Source organism: Brugia malayi, assembly GCF_000002995.4.
Source record: "Brugia malayi strain FR3 genome assembly, contig: Bm_v4_Chr1_scaffold_001, whole genome shotgun sequence".
NCBI lineage: Eukaryota > Metazoa > Nematoda > Chromadorea > Rhabditida > Onchocercidae > Brugia > Brugia malayi.
Genome location: NW_025062475.1, coordinates 1,374,688 through 1,390,439, shown reverse-complemented (window position 1 = coordinate 1,390,439; position 15,752 = coordinate 1,374,688). Strand labels below are relative to the sequence as shown.

Genomic DNA, 15,752 nt, shown 5'->3' with positions numbered 1-15,752 from the left:
TATTTCTACCATTTTTTAATTTTGACTCTTTTATTGCAATTTTAATTTTCATTTTCTAAATTATTTTGAAACTTTATTCCATCTCTTATAGTCATAAAAATTTTCATCCTCAATTATTTTTTCAATTCTTTTAAGATTTCTCTCTTTTTTTTATTTAAAAGATTTTAAAATACACAAAGTTGCTGCATGTGTATGTATATATCACATCGTAAAGTTAAATCAAAATATTGAAAAGATTTAAATGATTTCAAATTTCATTTTTTCTTATCATTTTTTTTTTCCGGCTACTGGCAAATAATTCTCAACCATACCATTTGCTCCGAATTATAATTTCAATTTCAATTTCATTTCCCAGAATAGTCATTCATTTTTTGGAATGGAGCAAATTTTCTTTTGATTCGAATATTTCAAATATTTTATTGTAATTTTGTTAGGAATATAATGCTAACATAAAATTTGCTTTATTATATTGACATGATTATATATATATATTAATTATTAATTAATTATATTTAATAATTATTTAACAATTATTATTAGCTTTATAGTATTGAGGAGCAGCAAACACTAATAATTCACTTTTTATATTTGTATAAAATAAAGCAGTCAATCAATAAATTGCAGTTTTTTTAGTATCTATAAAATAATTATATATTCTAATTGCATCAGTAAAATACAATTACAATAACATTTGTTATTGTAATTCTAGAATCTGTTGTCACAATTATTATTAATGTTAATTGTAACTATTAAATTAATGAATAATACATTGTTAATATCACCCATGTTTGTTGTTCAGGAACTATTAATATGCTTATTAGCACATGTGTTAATTGTTAATTAGCATTGAAATTATTGTTGCTAAAACATTAACAATTAATTATGATAAAATGAATGGAATTTGTTGATAAATTATTTAAATACCTCCTTTAATTATTATTGTAATACAAAAATAATTTGCACTGAAAATATTTCATTTGCCATTTCAGTTGCTAATATTTCATTTTTGACAACTTATTTACTAATTTTCTATTTTTTTTTTTCTCAATGATACTTTGAAAATTTTTCTTCTCACTTTGTTTAAATTATTAATTTATCAAAACGTTATTAATCATAATTTTTTAAACTGAAAAAAAAATCGTAATTTTTGTTGGTAAAATTTTGACAAACGCATATTAATTGATAAAGAAATGAATTATTCCTTTGATTTGACAACGAATTACTTCTTGATTCATAAATTTAAAATTAAATTAACAATTAACAATTTTATTTTATTTTTACTTTCATGCATATATTTTTTTCCTGTCTTTCTTTAAGTCATATTCTTAGTTTGAAATTAATTATTTCTATTAATACTCAATTTTTTTTTTCACAAATGAAATGAAAAGTTTGAAAGTAAGAAGTAAACCTAAAATAAAATATTACGTAATTCACTTTTTTTTTCTTACCTCAATAAATGAGGAAGAAATAATTAATTGGGAGTTATTTGTGATCAAATAATTCATTACGCAAGTGAAATTCGTTCTTACATTCTTTATTTGCTTTTCTATTTCTTGTTTTTTCTCTCTCTCTCTCTCTCTCTCTTTCTGCATTTCTAATCATTTACCAAAATTTTTTTAGTAGTTTCAAATTTAAAAAAATAAATGAGCAAATAAAGTTTTCTGACAGAAGATTTATCTTTTATTTTATTTTTAGTATAAATTTTTTGTTAAAAAAAAAGTTGAGGAACAAAGAGAAAAGGAAGAAAGGAGAGAACTGAAAGACTTAATCAGAAATAGGAAATGAGAAAGTAAGTAATGATATAATTGCTATTGGATAAATAAATAAATAATTTCATATTTACGAATGAATTTATAATATTAATCAATAAATTGTAATTCATTAGCTCATAGTTGTAAATTATATCAAATATTGACAAATTTATGATTATTTAATAATAATTTTTATATAATATTTACATAATGCATTGTTAGACAATAATTAAAATATTACAATAAAAGCAAAATTTAAACGCTTAATAAAAATGAATAATTTTGAATACTGTACATCAAAATTTCTGGAATACTGTACGTTAAAAAACTTTGAATACTGTATGTTAAAAATTGTATACTGTACGTCAAAAAATTTTTGGAATACTGTACGTTAAAAAATTTTTGAATACTGTATGTTAAAAATTGTGTGCTGTACGTCAAAAAATTTTTGGAATACTGTACGTTAAAAAATTATTTCTATGGAAATGTATGTATTATGTGTTATTTTATTATGTGATATTAATTTTACTTTTTATAGAATGAATTAAAGATGGTTAAATTGCTTAAATTTGATATTGAATTTAATAATGCAGAAAGTGCCTATTTTGCTGGACAAGAAGTATCTGGAAAGGTAAAATTCATCGATTATTCATTTTGCAATGTTATTTTAATTAATAAATTATACTACATATATCATTATATTTTGATCTTAGAATTTTAATTAAATTTAACTTAAAAAAACTTTTCAAGAAATAAAAAAGTTCTGACGTAAAATTTACATTTTAGTATCATAATTCAATAATGAAAATATATTCGTAATACTACATAAGTAATGCAAAGAATTAAGTATTTTACATTAAATTAGGTAAATTTTAATTTGCACTGAGTTAAGCAATTTATTTTTTTTTTTAAAAGTTTTAACACAAAAAAATTAGGGTTGGAAACAAAAAAAAAAAGGACTGATTGTAAATCAATTGAAATGTCCTTTATTTTAAAATATATTTCAATTAGTGATATCACGCTTAAAATTTGAAATGATTATAAATACAAGCTGAAATATAATCATGTTAATTATTATAAGGAAGCAATAATTAAGTGATACAATTTTTTCACCCAAAAAATTAATTTTGCTCATTTGTATTAACAAAAAATCTATGAATTTGAAAAATGATAAATTTTGTAAATTGAAAGCTATTTATTCTTTGCAGAAAATCAATCGAAATAATTGAAAAAGTTAGATGATGGTGAAAGCAGTTATAAGATAAAATGATATGATAACATGTTATAAAGAAGAACTGAGTCATTTCAAATTAATTAAAATAAGTTAAATTTTGAGATGAATATTGATGTCGAGATATTTTTATCAATTTGCCCAGTACACTTTTAAATGCGTTGATAAGATTTAAATAACTGTAATAGTTAATTAGAATATCTCTTTTTGTTACTAAAAATTCATTTTGGAAAGTACTACTTTTAATTAGAAAAGAAAAATTTTTTTTTCAACTTATATTTTAATTAAGAAATAATTAAGCATTAAAAAAAAGTTGCTAACAGTGATTGTTTTATCGGTTGGTGGTTTTTATTTAATTTAAATCTCTAATTATTTTTGTAATCATTAATAACTAGTTACTGTTTTTTCTTTGAAATCAAATTTTTTTCTTTTTTGAATCATGCTGTATTTTTCATCTATAAACAAAAAATTTTCTTCTTGTTTACTTTTTATTAAACCATTAAAATAATTAAAAATTACTAGCAAAAAAAAAAAAAAGAAAAATAGAAGAAATAGATGGATATTTGAATAATATACGAATTAATTCAATAATATAACTGAGTAGCACAAAAATTATTTTTTTTTTATGCTAGAAAAATTAGCAAACTTTTGAAATTTTTTTAATTCATTTTCATATAATAATTTTTAAATCATTTAATGCAAATGAATGAATTTATTTTTGGAGAGTAAAAATATTACTTTAATAAGTAAGAATATATTATTATTTTAGGTTGTAATCGAAAATACTGAACCAAAAAAGATAAATGAAATATTATTGGAACTTAAAGGACGAGCTAAAACATATTGGACAAAGCATTCAGGTAAAATATTTATGATAACAATAATTTTCTTTTTTCTTCTATCAATTAAAAAATGATTTATTAAAAATAAACATTATGAAATGCAATGAAGCAAAATGCACCAAAATCAATCAATTAATTAACTAATTAATTAATTAAAATCTTAACAAAATGTCTTATTTATGGCAAATGAAAAAGCAAATTCAGTGTAAAATATTTTTCCTCTAATTACTGTTGAAAAAAAAAAAAAAATTATTGAATAAATATTTTCTAATAATCTTTCATTTCAATTAACATTTCCTAATAATCTTTCATTTTATCTATTTATTTATTTATTTTTTTTTACTTCTATGATATTTCAAATTAAATTTTTATTTCATTTTACATATTTTATTTAATTTCCATTTTTTTTGCTCTTTTTTTAGAACTTTTTGTCTTAATTTTTTTTATTTTTTTAAAATTTTTGTGTATTTTTTTAATTTTCGAATTTCAATTTTTTTTTTTTTTTGCTGTTTTAGGCAAATCAAGAATGCATTGCAGTCAAGCAGAGCCATATTTTTGTGAACAATTCAATACTTGCTATACTCATCAATTTACTCAAACTACTTCAGATAATCAAAAAGTCATCCATTTTTTTTTTTTTTTTTCACTCCAAAATAATTTACTCTGATTTTAAAAAACAAAAAAAAAATGTTATTTTTTTATAAATATTATTACCTCAAAACAAATAATTCATAATCTAACTTTTATTGTTATCAAATATTTTTGATTTGATTTTTTTTTTTTTTTTTGAATTTAATTTATATAATATAAGTAAATTGTTATATTTTAGATGAATATTATATTTAAACAAATAATTCACAATTTAAATTTTATTGTTATATAATGAATTGCTATCAAATATCTTTTTGACATTTGACTTTTCTGATTTTAATTACACGAATTGTTATTATATTTTAGAATAAAATTTAATTAATAATTTCGAATTTAATTAGTATTTTAAAATAAAAATTTTTGAAATAAAAAAGCAAATGATAAATTTTTTTTTTTTGAATTGTTTTTTAATTTTTCGAATTTAATTAAATTTAATGTAATTTTTCTTTTTTAGGAAAGAATTTTACCAGATGGAAGGCATGAAATACCATTTTCTTTCACTTTACCAAAAACTTTGCCAACATCATTTGAAGGAGAATTTGGCTTTATTCGTTATACATGTAAAGCAATATGTGAACGACCCTGGGATGTTGATATTATATCAAAACGAGCATTTACTGTTATCGGTATTGAAGATATCAATCAAGATCCCGAGGTTTAAGTTATTTAAATTATAAGATATCAATCAAGATCCCGAGGTTTAAGTTATTTAAATTATAAGATATCAATCAAGATCCCGAGGTTTAAGTTATTTAAATTATAAGATATCAATCAAGATCCCGAGGTTTAAGTTATTTAAATTATAAGATATCAATCAAGATCCCGAGGTTTAAATTATTTAAATTATAAGATATCAATCAAGATCCCGAGGTTTAAATTATTTAAATTATATTTTTGTAACTTAATTAGTATTGAAATATTTTTTTTGTAGGTTGATGCATCATCGGTTACACAAATTATATTTCATTTTTTTAATAAATTAATCATATCATTTAATTATATATTTCAAATTTAATAAATTATTATATCCTTTAATTTAATCAACCATAGTCTTTTTTCTTTGTTGTTTCTTTCATTCTCAAAATAATTTTACCAAATTTTTAAGTTTTATAAGTTAATATATCAGCATTTATAACTTAATATATATATTTTTAAAATTAATATATTAGAAATTATATATATATATATATATATATATATATATATTTAAATCAAATTATATAAATTTTAAATTTAGGAAATAATTTTTTTGTCTTTTTTCTTTTGTTCCTTACATCTTCAAAATTAATTTACTAAATTAATGGGAAAAATTAATGAATTAATTTTTAAAAAAGAATTTTAGATAAGAATTTAAAATAATATTTGCGTATTGAAATTATAAAATAATAAATTTTATTAGGCAATGGAGCCAGTTTGTGAAACAGAATGCATTTCATCGGTGAAACTTTGCTGTCAAAAGCAAGGTTCTATAGCAGTTAAAATGTCGGTTGATCGAACTGGATTCACACCTGGTGAAAAAATTCAAGTAAATGCATTGATAACTAATGATAGCACCAAAATGATTCGATGTTTAACATTAAAAATGAAGCAATATATTGATTACAGGTAATTTAAATCTCTTTTTTTTTTTTTTAATTTAAATTTAAATTATGCTAATTTCTGTGAAAATTATTACCATTGTTTATTTAAAAATGTTAAAAAAAAATGCTAACAAGTGCTTTTTATTTGTATTTAATTAATTAATGAATTTAAATTCTTTTACACTAATAAATTATTTCAGATAATATTTTTGATTTTTTTTCTGGGAAAAATTATTTTGAACAGTGATGAATAGTTGTTTAATATCATTTTTTTCACTTAAAAATACAATTTTAATTATTAATATTTAAGTACCAACAATAAATTAAAAAATATAATAAAATAAAAAAAAAAAAATTTACTACTAATCATTATTGTTGGAATAAAACTTAGAAATTGATTAAAGAAACAAATTTTCAAATTCTGTATTCTATGCTTTTAATTTATGCTAATTTATGTAATTTATGGAGAAAATATTAGTCTAAAGTTAAAATTTAAAATTTTATTTGTTTAAATTTAAAAAAAAAAAATGCAAAAAAATTTAATTAGAAATTACTATTACAGGGCTAAAACATTTGCTGGCAATGAAGAAATGAAACAAGCAAATCGGTTAATTGCAAAGAAAGAGAAAGGTGACATTGCGTCACATTCGACATTTGCATGGACAAATGAAACAATTGATGTGCCACCTGTTCCACCGAGGTTATCGCGGTGTAAAATTATACAAAATAATTATATGATTGAATTAGATGTATGCTTTTCATTTTATATCTTTTTGTTATTTTTTCTTTTTTTAAAGAAACTTTTAGTTTCTAAATTTTAAATCTATATATAATTTTAAATCTATATATAATTATATATATATATATAATTAATTACACAAAATTTATATATAATTAAAATTTATATAGAATTAAATTACAGAAAATATTTATATGACTAAATTAAATGTATGCTTTCATTTACATCTTTTCGTTAAATTTTAAGAAAGTTCCAGCTTTTAAATTTCAGATTTTTTATAATTAACAATGAATTAATTAGTTGATTTGAAACATTCTCCTAAGTTGAAAAAAAAAAAAAGTTGAAAAACAAATACATATATATATAGTATTGCTTCAATAATAGATCTAAATATACCATATATTCCTTTTTTAAAAAAAAAAAAAAAAATTATGATTAAACTATTGATGAATTATAATGCAAAAATTTGAAAAATCTCTTATTGAATGCATTCTTCATTTTCAAAAATCTATAAAAGAATTTTTTAATTTCAATTTTGAATTTTTTTCTTTTGTTTAAATTTTAGGTTGATGGTAATGTTGCAACTGTAATACCAATACAAATAGGCACAATACCATGTTTAGCTGCATTATTTCAACGAAATTTAAATGGTAAAAAAGAAATTGATGACGATGATGCTGATGATGATGATGATGATGATAATGATGATGATAATAATGATAACGATGGAAAGAGTAGAATAAATGGTGATATTAAAATTAGTGAATCATCATCGATGCTTCCAAGTAATAAACCAAAGATACAGGTTACAGTTAAAAAATTTTTAAAAAAAAAGAAAAAAACTTTTTTTTTTTGTTCAATAATATGTGATTTTAATACTTTCATAGATTAAAAGTATAGTAATAATTATTTTAATATAATTTTTCAAACCATAAATAATGCTATAAATCAATTAATTATTTTCATTATGTGATAATTTTTATTTGAATTTTTTTAATTTTTATTTAATATTTTCTGAGCATTTATTTATAACTTTTTTTGCTAACATTAGCACTGATAATTAATAATAATATTAATAATAGCACTTCAAAATTAATTGCTGCTTTTCAAAATTAATTATTATTACTATTATTATTGTTTCTTATTTATTTTTTCTTTTAATATTTATTTTTATTGCTAGCTAATACTCTTTGAGTAGTAATGATTCTTAAGCTAAAAAAAAAAAAATTAAAATTTAAAAAAATAATTTTTTCTTTTCTGCTAGGTTACAATAACAACTGAAAATGGCCAAACATTGGATAATACAAGTGAAACTGATGAATTAAGCCCAGACATGGAGCTAATGTTATTGTCCAAGAAACGTGTACGTATACCAAGTTCCATTCTCAGTGAACTTTACCCAAAACTTCCAAATCCATATTACAGGTTAATTTAATTTTTGCAATATTTTTATTCTTTAAATACTTTCATTTTAATGAATTTAACAAAATACACTTTTATTTTTTTTCTTTTAATAAAGTGAATAAATTAAGTTAAATTTTAAGAAGAAAAAAATATTTGCTTAGAATTTGTTTTTTGTTTTCTATTTATCTTTTTTATTTATAAAATTGAATGTTTGTTTAAGAAATCTGAATGTTTATTGAAATTCAATTATCAATAATTTCCATCATTTTTGTTTTTTTTAAAACATGATTAATTTGATCTTTTTTTTTTTTAATTTATGCTATTTTCCAACTTTCCAACATTTTATTTATTGTTTTAAAATGATCAAATCAATTAATTTATTCAAACGAAATAAAATATTAAGAAATTCAAAAAATTATTTCTGCAAATTATTTGCAAATAATAATAATAATTTTTTTTTTTTTTTGATAACATTATTTTTTTTTGATAACATTTTTTTTTTGATAACGTTACTGATTTATTGCAATTATTTATTTATTTTTTTAAAATGACATTCTAATTTTACCATGAAATGATAGAATTCTGTTTTTTTTTTTTTTGAAATGATTATTGCACATAAATTTTAGTTGATAATTATGATAGAAATTTACTTGGAACTTTGTAATTTAAATAAATTTAATTACAGTTTAGCAATAAATTGCAGACAATCACTTTTTGGTGAAGTGGACATATCAGAAGATCAAGAACATGTACAGTATGGTGATACTAAATTTGCTCCTAAATATCCATTTTATACGGATTAAATTAAAATTATTACTTTGTTTTTCTTTTTTTTTTTTTATTCTTACTTTTTGTCTATTTCAAATTATTTGGTAAATTAAAATTTTTTTTTTTTTAATTTATACTATTAATATGTTCATATGATAAGAAGAAATAGTTGAATTAGATGAAATTTTAATAGCATTTTCCTTTTTCATAATGTAATTTTTCATTCTTTTTTTTCTTTCAAAATTTAAATTTTAACATTTCGGCAAAAAAAAAAACCAAAATTTTTCTTTTTTTTTTTTAAAAAAAAAAAAATAAAATTCTAACAAAAAGAAAGAAAAAATTTTCTATGACAAAAATATTACAAATTGATTTTATTATTCCATTTTGATTGAATATAAAGATAAAAAAAAGAGAGAAGAAAGAAAAATTTTATGTTTCAAAAAAAAAAAATTCCATTCTTTATTTTTGAATAAATATGAAAATAATTTCCGGAAGAATAATAAATAATCTTACCGGATTAATTATTATGTCATTTTGTTGCACATTTCGTATTCATACAATTTTATGCTCTAATATTATTACGATCATATGCAATAATTTCAATTATTTCTTACTAATCCTAATTTCAAATTTAACTAAATTAATTCATTAATGTGAAAAATAATTTTTTTTGTAACATTTCAAATATTTAGAAAACTTTTTTTTTTTTTATTCCCAAAAAATTTTCAAATTCATTTCATTTTTCTTTTTTTTTTTTTTTAACTTAAAAAAATTCTTTTCTTTGCTCAATTGCTCAATGAATTATTTGTTATTTACTAGGAATTTAATTATAAAAAAGTTACAAAAAACTGAAACTCATATTTTGTAGTAATTTTTTTTTTTTTTTTGGTAATTTAAAAATTGTTTAATTATAATTATGCCATCAATCAAAAATGCCTACTGTTATTGCTATGTTAATTTGTGAAGCTATGCGTTTAAATTGTCATTTCAAAGTGTCACCATTAATGTCTAAATTTTGTCTAAAAAATTTAAAAATATGCTGGAAAAAAAAAATTAATTCTTTTGCCTCCTACTTTTCATAAATTCTTTATTAATTTTTAATTTAATTTTTAATAATTTTTAATTTTTATTTTCATTTGATAATAGAAATTCTAATTTTCATTTTGATTTTATAAAAATTTCTTTCAAATTATTTCAAATAGGCATCAAATGATTTAATTTTTATCTTTGTTATTAATAGAAAATCCTTTGGATTTCTTCTTTTTCATTTTTTTTTTTTCATTTAATTTATTAAAGCAGCAAAAATTATTTAGCATTGGTTTTTAATTGTTGTATAATTTCAGTGAATCTTTTTTTTTTTTAAATTCAGAATATTAAATATATTTTCAATATCAAATTTAGATTTACTTGCTGAAATAAAAATTAACGAAAACATTAATCGAAATGAAAGATAAACAAGAAAATAAATATTTGTTACTTTGCAATTATCATTTTTTTTTTTTACAATTGCTTTGCTGTTAATTAATATTAATTAATAAAAATTAGTATTCATAAATTTCCGTTATTTTTTATTCATAAAAAAAATGAATAAATTTTAAAAGTTAATGAAATTTGAGCAGTAATTTTATCTTTTAGGTGTAGTTATGATATTATTACTTAATTAAGCCAGTGAAAATTACTAATTCCGTAAACAAATCAATAATTTAGTAAATCAGTTTTCCTGATTCGTATCAAGAAATGCAGTAAAAGCTTCCTTTGCTTATTTCATTGTTAAATCAAATTTATTAAATTTAATAAATCAAATGAGAATATCTATGCAGTTACTGCAGTAAAAGTTAATTTTTACAAACATTTGAAATCAATTTGAAATCAATTATATAAGAAAATAAATTTTATAAATGCATTACCATAATCGTTTTTTGATTTTGTTTTGCATTAAATTTTGAAATGTTTGATATAAAATTTTTGTTTTTTGATTTTACTTTAAAGAAAAAAAAAATTGTTTCAAATTTTGAATAACAAAAATAAAGTTTAGTTTAAATGTTTCACAGCTCAGCACAAATATATGCGTATAATTTTAATTAAATTTCTTATGTTTGATATTAATTAATAATGGAGTTTAATTTTTATTATTTCTGATTTTTGTTGAAACATTGAAAATATATCAATCCTTTAACTTACAATACGATATTATTATCTGAGTAAAGGGAAAATAACGAAAGTATCAAAATGATTAAATCATTAATGCATTCAATTTTAAAGAAATCAATAATAATTAAATAAAATATTTAATTTTAGAATTTTGCTTGCACTAAGAATTTTACAAATTTATGCTGAAAATTTGTGTTATTTACTTTTTCTTTCATTTTTCCATATGAAAAAAAAAAAAAAAGAAGCACACTTTTTCAAAAAAAAAAAAAAAAAATCAAAACATCTGAGTCACTTTTGAATAAAAAAATTAGTAAATGTATAATTTTAAAATGAATGTAAATAAAATAATTTAATTCAGTTTGCCATTAAATTTCAAGCTAAACTAAAGTAAATTGACAATTAATTAAAATTAAAAAAACATTTTTACTTTTCAATGATAGAAAAAATTATGTTTAGTTTTTAGTAAGGAAAAAAGAAAGAGAAAAGCGAAATTTGAAGGAGACATTATCATGCAAATTCCTTAACTAATCAAGTCAATAGCGCTTTTCTTGCGAGTAGCACTCGCAATATGCGCGACTCCTTTCTGCGACATTATGCGACCCGTTGCCATGGTGAACTATCAATAGTCACTCTTACTTTAGCTGTTACTACCTTTCATAAAGTATATAATTTGTTGATAATTATAAAATAACGATTGTTATAGATAAAGTTATATTTATTCATTGTTAAGCGCAATAGTCTTGCGGATATTGCGCTTATAATTATGAGATTGAGTAAAATGAAATTAAGTAAAAATTAAAAAAATAAAAAAAAAAAAAAACTTGGCTGCTTGTTAAAGATAACTTTTAAAAGTTGTATACGTTTAATTGATCTATTTAAATTTGATAAAATTATCATTTAGCCATTCCAAAAAATAATAATAATAATTCACGGAAATTTATTCTATTTATAGGATGCAAATGTGGTAATGAATTGAAAATTAAAAATGCCATTGATTAGCATTAGGCAAGATCGTGACATACGATTCGATATAAATCCACGGTATTGATTAATTATTGCTTGACTAATTTAATTTTATTTACTTTTTATCAAATCAAGAAGAGTTCATTGATAAGTAATATAATCTAATTATTATTATCAGTAATCTTATCATTTTGATAATCTAATAAACTAAAAAACCTAAAATTTTGATAAATAACTATTAGAAAAAAAAAGAAAATAGTAATGATTATAGATTATTACAACTAATTTCTGGTGAACATCTTGTGGAACGTATTGATGGTGTTGAAGATACGAAAGGAAATTGTGGTGATAAGGGTATTCTTCGAATAACAAATTTAAGACTTACATGGCATGCAACCGCTATACCACGTATTAATTTAAGTCTCGGGTAAATCTCAATAAACATTCATTATTTGCATTAATGAATCAATTTTTCTTCTTTCTTCTATTAAACAAATTGATTAACTTATTATACATTTATCAGATTTATATTATCAAATATTTAATAAAATTAAATAAAAAAATTTTTATAAAAATATATAATAAAAATAATATATGATAATTAAACTTAAATTCTTTGTCATAAATTAGCACTTATTATTTTTTTTAGATATAATACAATAAATGGTGTAACAACAAGATTTACAAAATCAAGACTTCGTGGACAGACTGAATCACTTTACATTTTAGCGCATCATGCAAATGCTCGATTTGAATTCATCTTCACCTGCATTAATCCTTCACAAGTGTGTGTGTGTGTTTTTTTTTTTATTTATTTAACTTTTTTTTGTTATTTAATTTAATTTATTTTTTTTTATTATTATTTTTTTTAGTTTTTATTTTTTTTTATTTTTTTATTATTTAAAATTGTTGGTGCAAATTTTTTCTAAAAAATAATCTTTTGTTTTTTTTTTTTTTTTTGTTTTTTATTCATTATTTTATAAATAATTAATTTGCTCTTTTTCATTTAACTTACTTACAAGTAATCATCAACAAATATCATTTAATATCTTAGACAAAACATTTTACAACAGTAATATCAATTCATCGAGCATATGAAACTTCGAAGCTTTATCGAGAGTTAAAAATGCGTGGTGCATTAGTGAATGATGATGAGAAACTTCGAATTTTACCAGATGAACAGCAATGTGATCGTTTTGATGGTGTATGGAATTTAGGTAGTGATCAGGTAAATGGTATTTAGTTATAATTTAATTTAATTTATTAGAAAAAATAAAGTTATATTTTAATTATTGAAAAATTTTTTAAAGAAAAAAAAAAAAAAAAACATTGACACATATATTTTTATTATCATAGAAAATTATAGAAATTTTTGTATGATTGTTTTCTTGTTGTATAAATTTGATGAATGTTTCTTTTTTTTTTTTTTTTTTTGTTTATTTGTTTATTTATAATTTATTCATTTAGGGAACACTTGGTATTATGATACTTACTAATATTCGTATTGTATGGTTTGCAGCAACAAATACAATGTATAACGTAAGTATACCATATTTACAAGTGCAGGATTGTCGTATACGTCATTCACGTTTTGGTCTTGTTTTGGTCATTGAAACTTCAGCTGTTGTAAGTTTGAAAGAAGAAGTTACTGGTTTTATTTACAAAATAGTTTATTCAAATATATTTTTATATAATTTATTCTAATTAAAAATTCTAATTAGAAATTTTAGTAATACTTACTCTTAGTTTAGGTGTAATTTCTAAGACTTTATTATTATCTTAAACAATATTATTACTTTCAATATTTTCCGGATTATTTTTCTGGTTTTTTTTTTTTTTTCTTTTTTTTTCTATCAAAACTGATGAAAAAAAATTGCCAAATCAGATTGTGAACATGAATTGTACTCGTTTTTTATAGAATCGAGAATATGTGCTTGGTTTTCGTACTGATCCAGAAGAACAACTGAAAAGTATTCATCAAACAATATGTGCACTTCAAAAAGCTTATGTAATAAAACCTATTTTTGGTGTGCAATACATTCGAGAAAAACCGGTAGAATTATTTATGCAAATTTCAACTATTATTATTTTAAAAATTCTCCAAATTTCATACTTATACGTATTGAAGAATGAAAAGTGAAAATAATAAAAGATTATTTTTGAAATTAGTAAAAAAAAAAAAAAAAAAAAAAATTACAGACTAATTCTCAAGATACAACTGATGTGATGAAATTAATGGATGAAGATGTAGAACTTGATGATCGACCACTTCGATCTGATCCATATGCTGTATAAGTTTAATTTTAATATCAAAAATTAAATTTAATATCGAATTGATAATAATACTTCTTCTTTTAAGTCAATTTTAATTAATACAAACAAATATGCAAATAATTAAAACTTGCTGTATAATTTTAATATCAAAAATTAAATTTAATATCGAATTGATAATAATACTTCCTTTAAGTCAATTTTAATTAATACAAACAAATATGCAAATAATTAAAACTTGCTTATAATTTTAATTTTAATATCAAAAATTAAATTTAGTATCGAATTAATATTAATACTTCTTTTAAGTCAATTTTAATTAATACAAACAAATATGCAAATGATAATTTTACAGGCTTATTTTTCGGATGGCATTGTTAGTGGACAAATTCGACCACCAGTTTACTCGGAAGAACTTGGCGTAGCAGTTGAAGAACTTAAACCAGGATTCACTCTTACTGATCTGTGGAAAATTCATGTTGATTAAAGAAAAAAGAAAATTCGAAATTTATAAAAGTTTAAAAATGTCATCCAAAACAAAATGGTTATTGACGACAAATATTTGTACTAATTTAAAAATAAAGCATTTTTTTTCTTCATTTTCCTCTTCAATTCATCTAAATATGTTATTTTAAATTAATTTCATTTTATATTCACATTTAAAAATTTTTAATAACATCATATTAATGCAAAATTTTAGAACGATGTTAACTTCAGAAGATTAATACATTTGCGCCTGGCGTTTTTTTCAAATAACTGAACAAAATGATTGCATAATTAAGCGGAAGCAAATAAAACTTTAACTATTTCTTTAAATTTCATTGTTTAAATTTAGTGGAAATCAATTGAATCACATTTTGTAGTAATACTAAAGCAATATTTCTCCGCCAATTTCTTTTATTCAAGAAGTAAATTATACTTTCTTAATGCACACCATTAGTAATTTCAGTAATTCCGGATAGCATTTCTAAACTTCTATATTTCCGATTTTTTTTTTCTTTTTTTTTTTTGACAAATATTTTGTCAGTGTAAAATTTTACAAATTTATATTTTAACTGAAAATTTTTGATATTTTACAAATTAAAATTATTCGTTATTACTGAAATACATAATTGCATTTTAGCTATTGTAATACGAATAATAATGAATTATCATATAAAATTCATAAATGCTTTCTTCTCCTATATTAGATGATTAAAATTAATCACTGATAATTGATTAATGATAAATAATCAAAAAAAAAAATTTTTTTTTTCTCTTTCTTCATTAATAATTATAGAAATTTTTTAAGAAAAGAAAAATCTTATCAGTATTTAACACAAATCTAATCAAAGTTTTATCTATAAGAATTTTATCACTATCAAAGTTCTTATTAATACCAAAATTTTTATCAGCAATAAT

The 15,752-nt window shown here is 20.1% G+C and overlaps 2 protein-coding genes across 2 annotated transcripts; both read left to right on the top strand.

Annotated features, from left to right (window-relative positions):
• Positions 1–2,301: 2,301 nt before the first annotated feature.
• Bma-arrd-17 (Uncharacterized protein) lies at positions 2,302–9,001 on the top strand (the record flags this gene model as incomplete). The annotated part of the gene is made up of 9 exons (XM_043076199.1): positions 2,302–2,382; positions 3,752–3,842; positions 4,340–4,443; positions 4,930–5,130; positions 5,875–6,080; positions 6,618–6,804; positions 7,360–7,599; positions 8,059–8,219; positions 8,902–9,001. The coding sequence occupies 9 exons, from the start codon at positions 2,302–2,304 to the stop codon at positions 8,999–9,001; spliced, it is 1,371 nt and encodes a 456-aa protein (XP_042932133.1).
• A 3,101-nt stretch (positions 9,002–12,102) lies between these two features.
• Bma-bbs-5 (MGC85231 protein, putative) lies at positions 12,103–14,838 on the top strand (the record flags this gene model as incomplete). Its single annotated transcript, XM_043076198.1, has 8 exons — positions 12,103–12,158; positions 12,352–12,507; positions 12,730–12,865; positions 13,135–13,308; positions 13,548–13,706; positions 13,999–14,133; positions 14,280–14,369; positions 14,707–14,838. 8 exons carry the CDS (start codon positions 12,103–12,105, stop codon positions 14,836–14,838), a joined length of 1,038 nt encoding a protein of 345 aa, XP_042932132.1.
• Positions 14,839–15,752: the final 914 nt, after the last annotated feature.